The 10,893-nt window shown below is 42.4% G+C and overlaps 1 protein-coding gene across 1 annotated transcript in view; it reads left to right on the top strand.

Annotated features, from left to right (window-relative positions):
- Positions 1-349: 349 nt before the first annotated feature.
- FAM160A1 (family with sequence similarity 160, member A1) overlaps positions 350-10,893 on the top strand; it is a gene marked incomplete at its 5' end in the record, with an annotated part of 15,513 nt that continues 4,969 nt past the window's right edge. Inside the window, 4 exons of the mRNA XM_008936739.1 lie at positions 350-517; positions 4,392-4,471; positions 5,890-6,077; positions 6,540-7,602. Of these exons, the coding sequence (XP_008934987.1) occupies positions 350-517; positions 4,392-4,471; positions 5,890-6,077; positions 6,540-7,602 (1,499 nt within the window). The remainder of the gene's footprint in view (positions 518-4,391; positions 4,472-5,889; positions 6,078-6,539; positions 7,603-10,893) is intronic.

The raw sequence follows: 10,893 nt of genomic DNA, 5'->3' as shown, positions 1-10,893 counted from the left end.
GGTGGGGTGCCTCTAGCATGATTTGTCTCTTTGTATTTCAGTAGGTGTGAGATTTGGGGTCCATTTGGGGGAGTTTTTATTTTTTTTTTTTTCCTGGGGAAGCAAGACAGATAAGAAAGGGTTCAAAATGCTTGTGAGTTGATCAGAAGCGTGCTCTTTGCAGACTTAACAGCCAAGCCCTCCGTGTATGTGTGACAGTGTTATGTATGGAGATCTTTGGGTGTTTGCCAGGCACGCAGCTGCAGAGGATGGATGGATGGATGGATGGATATGGATGGATGGATGGATGGACGGACGGGTGTTTTGTGTGTGCAGTATGTTTCCACTTACATTACTTTTGCTTTTGTAGGTGACTGTGGAAGAAGTGATGACTACTACTGCATACCTGGATCTCTTTTTACGTAGTGTTTCAGAGCCAGCCCTCCTCAAGATTTTCCTTCGTTTTATTTTGCTGCACCAACATGAGAATGTGCACATCCTAGACACACTCACTAGCCGAATCAACACGCCGTTCCGGGTAAGGCAAACGGGAAGCAAGCTCAGGTACTCAGCATGGGTGTGGGTTAAATATTTAAATGGGAAATTCCATCTGCTCAGTGGGTATGTGTTTGACTAGGAGATGTCTTCCTCCACCGGAATGTGTGATTTCTCTACACCCTCAATTTTTTTGGTATGTATGTGTGATGATACTTAGCTACCACTGTACTAAATTGATAAATGCGTGAGCTGGTTTCACACATACAGGATATGGGACAGAGGGTGATGAGGGCTTCTGGAAATCTGGATTCTGATAGAAGATTAAAGGCAAATTTGGAAGGATTTTTATTCTGAATACTGCTGAACTAGTGCTGCCATAGATAACTCACCCTGGGACTCTCAAATATACTCATGGTGAGGAGCATTTTTGATCTTTGGAGTTTCGCCAAACAACAAGCATTTTTATGTAGTCCTCCTGGGAGATGATGGAAGCCTTGTAAGGATGTCTCCAAATTTATCAAAGCTGTGAATTGCAGTATTGCCAATATATCTCTTAGGAATCAAGTTTGTATTATTGCAGCATGTTTGCTTAACTGTGATCTTGCCTGTTTTCTTCTTTGATTAAAAGAGGACGCTTTCTTACTGAAGTGATCAGATTGCTGCTTCCTTTTCTTTGCCTTCACTCCCCTGCATAGTAACGTTTATCTCGGATTTGCACTGGAGCCCTTTTTCACCTTAGGCACAATGCACCACAGTGGCAGGAGAGCAGGCTGCCAGTAAGGTTGCCTTTACTAACAGCTGGATCTTCTGGGAGAGAAATAACTGCTTGTTGCACTGGACTCTACCTTTCTGAGCCTTGCTTGGCTGGCAGTCTTGGCTGAATCTTGTGTGTTGCACAGCGAAGCAAAGGATAACGTTTTAATGCAGGAAGAAGAGAAGCCAGAACACCAGCACGTGCATTAGACTCGTGTGTTAGGGACAGCAGCCTAATTGGAAATTTCTTTTGAAATGTGAGAGCATGCAAATACGGATATGTGCTGCTGTTACTGCACCTCTAAGATGGATTAACTCCCAAAACTGAAACAGCTTCTCTCGACAAAAATGCAAATGCTGTTGTCTCTGCTAATCATTAATTACTGTTCCATAGGCAAACGAGATGAGAATCGTAAAGAATTCTGCAGCCCTGAGCAACTCAGGATCTCAGCCAAAATGGCTCTGTGATGCTAAATGAGTTCTCTGCAGTAGAGCTTGGCCAAGTGCAAAAGCCAGAACTGCAGCTTGCCGTGTGTTTCTGTAGCACAAAAGCTGCATGTATTATTACTGATGAAAATACTTATTAACAATTCACGGGGTTAAATTTATGTACAGACAGGTGACCAAAAGGACTTGTAAAAATACTGTCTGCTGTCTCCTGATGTATTTTAATTCTTTTTTTTTTTTACAGAATAAAGAAATAGACTAGTTTTATTTGTTCAGGTGATTCCTGATCTGCAGTATGGTTGCAAAGACAAATGAGTAAAGTTTCCCTGTAAACTGAAATTTCTTAAATACAGGACAACTTAAGGCAGTAACAGGTTTTTTTTTGAACTTTCATGGTATGAAGAAAAGTTAGACTTGCCTTTCAGTAATTTCGCAGAGGAAATTACAATACCTGTTTTTTCCCTCCATGTCCCCCAGCTAAAACACACTTTTCATGCAAGGATCTGACTTCTTCCAAAAGCTTATTAAGCTCTTTAGCTCTGCCCCCATGTTCCTATTAGGGACTCCAGTGTAGTTTATTTTTCCCTTTCTTGCCCTTTTACTTACTCCATCTATTTCTGTAGACATGAGGTCTTGGACTAACTGTTGGCTGCTAGTGCAAGCTGTGGACAGTGGTGGCAGGGCAACAAATTTGAGTTCTGCTTTGCTTCACAGCAGGTCAGTTCAGGTGATTTCGCTTCTCTCTGCTTGTTCCCTTTCTTTTCTTCTTCTGTGGGTGTTAGTTCAATGATCAAACAAGGGGAGGCAGTCAATGAAACTTTTACTGCTTAGAAGCTATCAAGCAAGGTTCACTTAAACTTTGCTGTCTGTTTCACAGAGATACCTACCAAGTAAGGGAAAATACATGTGTGTATATAAGGGTTGGGTGGTTGGTTTCTTTGTTTGTTTTTCAAGAAATCTATGTCCATCTGGTCTTGGTCACCATGGACAGCCAATTATATTGTAGGTGAACTGAGTGACTCATCTGAAAGAGAGAACTGGAAATGGTGAAACAAAGAGTCTTGAAGCTGACATTCTTCAGAAAGCACAGGCTGGAGAGAGGCACGTGGCAATGTGCTGTTACAGAGCTAGAACAGAGCATTTTAAAAGCAGGAGTGAGGGGAGGGGCTGCAGAGATGGTGGGATGTTCCATAGTGTGGAAGAGAAGCCATGCCCAGGCAGGATGCTGGATTTAATCCTGAGTGAATTACAAAGGACATTTAGTGACTGAAAAACCGGGGTGGAGAAATACCTGTAGCTTTTTCCTTGTTCCGGCCTAATCTGTTTCTTTTGTTAGCTATTGCCAAGTGCAGTTAACTTCATATATTATCTGACTTTAGATAATTAATATAGGGAGAAGCATGTTTTAAACAGCAGCTTGAAACTTTAGGAGAGGGTCAACGTATGCTAAATAATTGTCACGAGAGTGAGCACAAAACCGGGGTGGAGAAATACCTGTAGCTTTTTCCTTGTTCCGGCCTAATCTGTTTCTTTTGTTAGCTATTGCCAAGTGCAGTTAACTTCATATATTATCTGACTTTAGATAATTAATATAGGGAGAAGCATGTTTTAAACAGCAGCTTGAAACTTTAGGAGAGGGTATGCTAAATAATTGTCACAACAGTGAGCACGGTCTTCGAGTATAACCCACCCATGAGATGATAGTTTCTATGAGAGAGCAGCACAGGAGGATGTGCCCAAGGAAATGCACATTAAGAGGCAGGGAGATGGTGGTGCTCTGCTCTGTGGAAGTGAAAGCTTACAGCTTGTGCTTCTACCACTTTGGGCACAACTGCAGTCTAGCAAGCACCTGGCAGGTAGAAGTGTACTGTATGATAGATTTGAAAGTGTTTTATGTCCAATTAGTGACCAAAACAGCCTGTAGAGGTCCACGTCCCTCGTCCGTCCTAAAGGCAGTGTGAAAGTGGGGTGGCTGTCACAGAATGGGTATGGTTTGTATTTCTGCTGAGTGTGACTACTGAAATTATGGGTGTATTTGATAAGAATTTTACCAAAAAGATGACTGTGCAATTCTGGTGAGAAATCCAATTTTTCTTTCCTTTTTTCTGATATCACAGAGAGGATTTTCATGCCTTGCCATGATTCCCAGCTATTCAAGTGTAATGGAAGGATTCTGAATATTTCATATGGAGTAGATCCTGATAAAAATTACTTGTTCAGTCCCAGTCTGTGTCAGTATGTTAAGCTATGTTTATAGAAACATTCAGCTTCTTAATGTGCGGAACACTGTTCATTCCTTAGACTTAAAGCAACAGAAACTTGAGGTGGTCTGTAACTTTTCTTTCAGGAAAGACCTTTAATTGTTTCAAATTCTATGTCAGAGGTTAAAAACTAACACGCTATCTTGGAAATTAGAGGGTTCAGTTCATGCTGAGTTAAACTAATAAAACTTAGTAATGTGAAAGATCGATAAATTGCTTCTTTTTTAATAAATAGCTTATTTGAAGGAAAATTCTGGGTTGTATTTTGTTAAAATGTAACATGCTATGTGTATAGCTTTAGACAACTCTAAAAAAATCCTATTGGGTGCTAGCAAAATGAAATATTATACTAACAGTGTCTTATAAAGCATGATGTTCTGGCAGAGCCATTTTGTAGTGAAGATTGAAAAGGTACAATTTCCAGATCAAAAACTGATGTTTATCATTTTCCAGCTCTGTGTGGTCTCTTTGGCATTGTTCAGAACACTCATTGGCTTGCATTGTGAAGATGTGATGTTACAGCTAGTTTTAAGGTAAAGCCACTTTTCCACTCTTTATCCTAATCTTGGGACATACGGTCTCTGCTTATGGATGCAGAGCTAGATGAGAGTTCTCCAAGAGAGCAGGAATCCAAGCAACTACAGAGATCAGAATATTTATGATCCTGACAAAACTCTGCTAGACCTGATGAGTGTGATTTACATCCTGTGATCTTCAGGAGCAATAGATTTTTCTTGTGGTTTATTTCTATAAAAGTGAGAGAAAAGAAGCTAAGAATATATTTATCACCTCCAAACTGCTTATTCACTGCTTCTAAATGTATAATTCTTCTCTCCTGCTTGTTTTCTCAAGTGTATCATATACTGTGATATATTTGTTTGCAGCTTCCACCTTCTTTCTTGTTTTTTTTCCGCCTCTTTGATTCCTCTCTCACCAAGAATACTTGAAGTTCCTGAGCTTTTGTAGGTAGATTGTCATGTGATGTACTTAAATGCATTGATTATTTTTGCTTTTAACTGATGGCTCTATGATTCAGAATACTTGTAATTTTGATGTGTGTATTAGATGAGACTTGATTACTTATTTGGAAATACTGGTGTAACTAAAACAAGCTTTTAGCACTCTAGACCACATGAGTGTTTCAGGTAGTCTGTCCCTTCACCCACAGACATAAAGGTGAAATTCCCTGTAGCTCTGGCTGTTGTGCCTGGGAATGCTCTTAGGACCTCTGTGAACTCAAGTATGCACTACTCTAACAGCAGTAGAGTGCTGTATTTAGTCTTCTTTTTATCTAGGGAAATCTTTAGCATTTGTTTGCTTTTTAAATGGCAAAACATCAGTCTGGTTAACACTGAGACTCTTAATAAAGTGCTCTAAAGAAGTTCAAGACAAGACTGTGCTTCCTCTTCTCCTTGTACTCTCCATAGCTTATCTCCTCCTCTGCCTGAGAGCTCAGTCTTGACCTGCTACAATAAAACATCCTGATGACCTTTCTCTCCTTTTTGCTGGCTGCTTGCCTGGCAAATGTGAACTGTCTCTCTCTGGATTTCTCAGCAAAACAAATAAATTAAGAATTCTGAGACAGAACTCATTCGTAGTGGGACCAAAACAGCCTGCTGGCCTTTGACATTTGCCCATCCTGCATTTCCTCTATCCCTTCTTACACTGAGTTTGCTCTGACCTGCAAAGGCCTGTTCACCTCCCTGCTCTGAGGCAATTGATCTCTTATCTCTGCTCATCATGACAGTTGCTCATCCAACTTGTAGCTTCACAATATTAAGAGTTGGGGTTTCATGCTCTTGAAAGGTTTATAATATGGATCACTGTCAAAATTATTACTGTTTCTTTTCATTTGGAGAGGGCAGGAAGTCGAGCTGGGAATTTTGTGTGTTGTTTCTTTCTCTAAGACGAAAGGAAGGATGTGAAATAACGCTGGACACTGCTGTTCCAGGTATCTCATCCCCTGTAACCACATGATGTTGAGCCAGCGGTGGGCTGTGAAAGAGAGGGACTGTTACTCTGTATCTGCTGCAAAACTGCTGGCCCTGACACCAGCCTGCTGCTCCACCGGCATCACCTTGACACTTGAAAGCCAGGGAAGAGAGTATATTCTATGGACAAAAGCAGCAAAAACTAAAGGTAATTGGTCAGGGGAAGACCAGATTGTGAACTAAATTTGATTTGGTAGCAGCTCATGGGAGGGGAGGTAAATGTGGTGGGCAACAATAAATTGGGCAAACCTGGGCTGGAGAGTGTATTTAATTTCTTCTCTGTCCAAGTCTATTGAAACCTTATTTTAACAGGTATCTAATTTGAATATGCATTCATGGAAATATCATACCAATACGTGACAGCAGCTCTTGCTGCTTCAGTGTGATTGCTGTTGCTTTAAGGTTTTAGCTGATCTCTGAGTTACAGCTCTGTTTTGGCAATAGGAAAAAGTCATGTATGTTTACGAGCAAATCTCTTAACAGTTATGCATTGCTCTTCCTGCCTCATTGGATAGTTAGGGCTAAAGACTCTACCTCCAATGTCTTAGTGGATACCTTGCTAGAGAACTTTTGGTATATTATTCATGATATGGGCAATCTTTACTTTCAGACTCCGGTAGACGCTTTTCTGAATCTACTTGCATTGTGGAGTATGGAAGAGCTGTGGACATCAGCTACTTGCAGTACCTGGCAGAAGCTCAAGAAGCCATCCTCCAGTGCCTGAAAGATTGTAAGGTTTGGTCTGCCTTGTATGATGGAGTAGACCCTGATCCAGACACCTTCATCCAAACGCTTGCTGAGGAGAACAGTAGAGATGTGGAACAGCCCATGTTTCGGCTCCAGCAAAGGACACCTAGCATGTGTAGCTCCTCTCAAGCAACTCTGTCTGGTGAAAGGATGCAGCTGGAGCTAGAATGGGATGACAGCTATGATACAGGGATTTCTCCCGGTTCTGACGTGAGCTCGCCACAACCCTACGATGATCTGGGAAGCTCAGAGATACAGCCACCTGCAGAGCCACCAAAACACATTCAAGAAATGAAAAAAAACGCCATCATGCTGATCAAAGGTTCTTACATAGAGGAATCAGACTTTCAGGATGATGTTATGGTTTACAGGTTATGTGCCCAGAAGGATACTCAAGATGATGACACCTCCAAGGAGAAAACTTTAAATACAGGCAGAGAACCTGAGGTCCAAAGCCAGACGGTCGTCAATGGGCCTCTTGTAAAGAGCCAGCTGGAAATGGACTTCAATGAGCACAGTAAGGAAAATTCAAGCTTGACTCAAGGTGTAATGAAAGAACAAATAAACCAGAAAATGATCGAGATTGATCCACAGCCAGACTTGGAGTTGAAGCTTTCTCCTCAGGAGGCAGATCATAACTTAAGTGTAAGACTGCTGAGCACAGATGGTGAGGATTTAATTGCACAGTATGACAGAATTATTAAGGAACTGGATCCAAACAGTGCAAGCTTGGAGGAGCAGAAGTTGGATGCTCCTGACCCCGTCTCTCCTGCAGAAGAGGAGGAGGACTTTGAGAATTTCTCAGCAGACACTCCTGTGGAGAGCATGTCATCTCCCTTTGGACCAACAGAGGACGTCTCTCCCAGGCACACTGGGAGGAGCCAGAGTGCCCCGTTTACAGGTGGAGTGTCCTGTTTGTTACACAGGTAGCAGACACAGGAGGGCACAGTGGGTAAAGGTGGCCAAATGAGATCACATCGTGCAGCTCGCAGCACCGGCACAGGGCAAGGAGCAGTCCTGGCAGTGAAGAGAGTACAGCCCAAATAGCTGAGAGCAGTCCAAGGAGCGTGAGAGTTCCAGTGTGAAAGTAGAGCAGAGCAGTCAGTGTGGTGACAGGAAATGGTGGCTGCTCAGGGCTGGGTTTTGGCTGCCTTTTTTTGGTAATTATTTGAAGTCTAGAGCAGGGTTATGGGTTTTTTGTACGTGAGAGCTCCATCATTCTAGAGGAAGGTTTTGCGATTGAAGGGGATTGGAGTACCCGTTCTAATATACAGAGCCCAGGTAAATAATGGAGTTTGGTTTTTCTGGTGGCTTTCACCTCTGATGCCATGGCTGTGGTATCAATGTCTTTTTTTCCCTCTCCGCTATTTCACCGTTGAGCACGAGGTGGCAGCACTGGTGCCACGTCTGTGCGTGCCCATCTCTAAGCTCTGCCCTGGCACCCTCTTCCTCCGGTGTCAGGTCTGCCCTCTCTGTTGGGATGCTTTCCTGTCTTCTGCCAGGCAGAAGTTTCAGCTTGGCCTCTGCAGACTGTCCAGGCCATTCGAGAATGTCTTGAACTTCTTTAGAGCACTTTATTAAGAGCCTCAATGTTAACCAGACTGATGTTTTGCTACCAGAGGACAGGGCGGGCTTTTGATCTGTGTTTGCACAGCTCTTTGCACTGCAGGCTCCTGATCTTTAATTAGGTCTCCTAGATACCAGAGTAATGCAAATAATAAAAAATAATAATGTATCTAGGTTTCCTCATCCAAAACAAACCCTCTATAAGATGGCTTCCCTTTCATTTGAAAGGTGATGGAAAACGTGTGTGTCCATTGAAATGCAGCCCTTTCTGGGCAGCTGTAGCCAGTGTGCCTGGCACTGTTTCTTAATTAAAAAAATTCAGCCTGTTTTTCAATCAATTTGCTATATTTGCTGTGGTGGCAATTTCCTTGTAGCAGAAGCTAATCGCATTCAAACCTTTCTGTTTCCCATTATCTGCTGTCAAATGCAGCTCATAAACATTGTCCTTGTCTCTCATTCTTCATCTACTCCCTCTGTCCATTTGTTCCTTCCAGAAGAAACACCACTAAAACCAACCCCTCCCAAAACCTTACAAAAACCCCACAACTGAACAAAACAAATAGAAAAATAGACAACACAAAAAAGCTTTGCTGTTTGCTCCTCATCCACAACATGCTTTACTCTTAGGATGTTTACCTTGCCTTAATGGAGGTCTTTGTGACTGCAAGTGAAGATGGGCTCATAACATACCTCAGAAATGTTGAGATTGCAGTGTCTTTTAAATATATTTACCTTAGAATGCTATATTATGTTTGTAGATGTGTGTGATAAGGGTTTTTGGCTACTTTCACTGCTTTGGGATGCTGTCATGGGATGAGGTTTTTCTCTGCAGAATTGAATAACCAGAGGTTCTCACTCTAACCTAGTAAGTGTCAGCAGTGAAAAGATGCTCTCTTCAGGCCTAGGGATCTATGAAGAAAATGCCCTATTGGTGTATCTGCCCAATTTAAAGGCATGGAACACTATCATCCCTGTTTTCTCCTGAGCAAGAAAGAATGTGGTGTCCAGGAGCCAGAATTTATATTCCTCTCTACCCCCAATCACTGCTTTATTTCATGGCTGCACAGAGGTGCAGAGTCAGGAAAGGAATAATTTTTTTTTACTTCATACAGTGAAGCTTCCAGTGCTCTGTGATCCTCAGGAGCCCCAAGAAAATGTCTCTATGAGCATGAGAGGGGAAGCAGTAGGTACTGCTGGGACAGGAAAAACATATCTCAACAAAGGGTTTTGAGGCAGCTCCGCTAGGTGCCCAGGCAGGATCTGATGGCCGATGTGGTGGTTGAAAGGCAGCACCCACATAAAGCCTTGTCAACACTGGTCCTCCTACCTGTGCTCTTGTGAGTGGAGCTGTGCTGGCACTGGCCATGATAGGTGAGTCTTGAGGGAGTGCTTGTGTTGTGCTCGTGGTCAAGATTCAGCCTTTAGTGAAGCTTCGTTAGGTGAGGTGGCAGCATACGCACTTCTGATCTGATCCTTACTGTTGTGCTGGCCCAGGATTGCTTTAGCCTTGGCTGTAGCTTACAGCATGTGCATTAAACCAAGCTAAGCTCTGCCCTGGAAGCTCAAACAGCAGCTGTTTGCTAGCTGAGGGGGAGCTGGAATGGGGCTGGATTATGGCTCCTAGAAATGCCCATGGCATGCATCTTACTCCAGGGACCAGGGTGGGAGGGAAGTTCAAAGCTAGCAGTGCCATAACTGCATCACCCAGAGGAGATTCTTCTGCATGGTTTCCAGAGCTTTCACTCGGCCAGAATAGTGTGGTGGGCCTGGGTGTGGGACAAGGGATGTTTCTAAGACTCTGCTTGTGATTAGGTGGCTCATCCAGACTGCCTGGAGCATCTCACCAGCTGCATTGTCTAACAACACGTAGTATGTGGTTAAAGCCTTGCAAAGGTTTCTTAAGCTTGAGCACTAAAAGTTTATGTACTTTCACAGTAAACACTTCTGTATTTCAGTGGTTATGCTGCAGCGTGGATACACAAACTAAAGCTATTATTTATTGGTGACATTTATATGATAGAGTCTACCTCTACCAATAATTTTGCTTATGAATCTATTTTAATGTCTTCCCTGCTTTGTGTGACTGTTTGCAATACTAAAAATGCCTTTTCTTGTGGTGGGGACCATCACAGATCTTGATTTTTTTAGAGTAGCACTTTAATATTTTCTTTAGAACATCACAGTTCTTTGATAAGGCAAGAAAGCTGGCTATAATTTACATTGCCCAGTCCTTGTGTAGAAAAAAGACACCAGAGTAGTAAAAAGGGCATTTTCTATTTGCACTGATGCTAGAGATGGCATTCTGATTAAATTCAGAGCAAGCAGAACAGTAGACCATAATGTACTAAGCTCAGTCTTTACTGGCACATGCAGAGTAAAACAGTTATGCTTGTTAAATTAATGTACATTAATGTGAACCGATTGGCTAACAAGCAAAACTGCTTCTTATCACGAAAGCTTTTAACACCTCTGTTAAGTCTGTTTTGTCTATTCAGATACAGTTTGGTTTTCCTCCCTGCTGGCTTTAATTACCATGTGGGAGGTCTAATTTGCTTAGTTATGATGATGAAAAATACCTTTTAAATGCCCATTTCCTGGATCTGAGGATTCTTCCGTGAAAACAAACCCGTTGATTTCTCCTTCTTTTGCAG

The sequence above is a fragment of the Merops nubicus genome, unplaced genomic scaffold, assembly GCF_000691845.1.
Source record: "Merops nubicus isolate BGI_N331 unplaced genomic scaffold, ASM69184v1 scaffold9090, whole genome shotgun sequence".
Lineage (NCBI taxonomy): Eukaryota > Metazoa > Chordata > Aves > Coraciiformes > Meropidae > Merops > Merops nubicus.
This window is presented reverse-complemented; position numbering and strand designations above follow the sequence as displayed.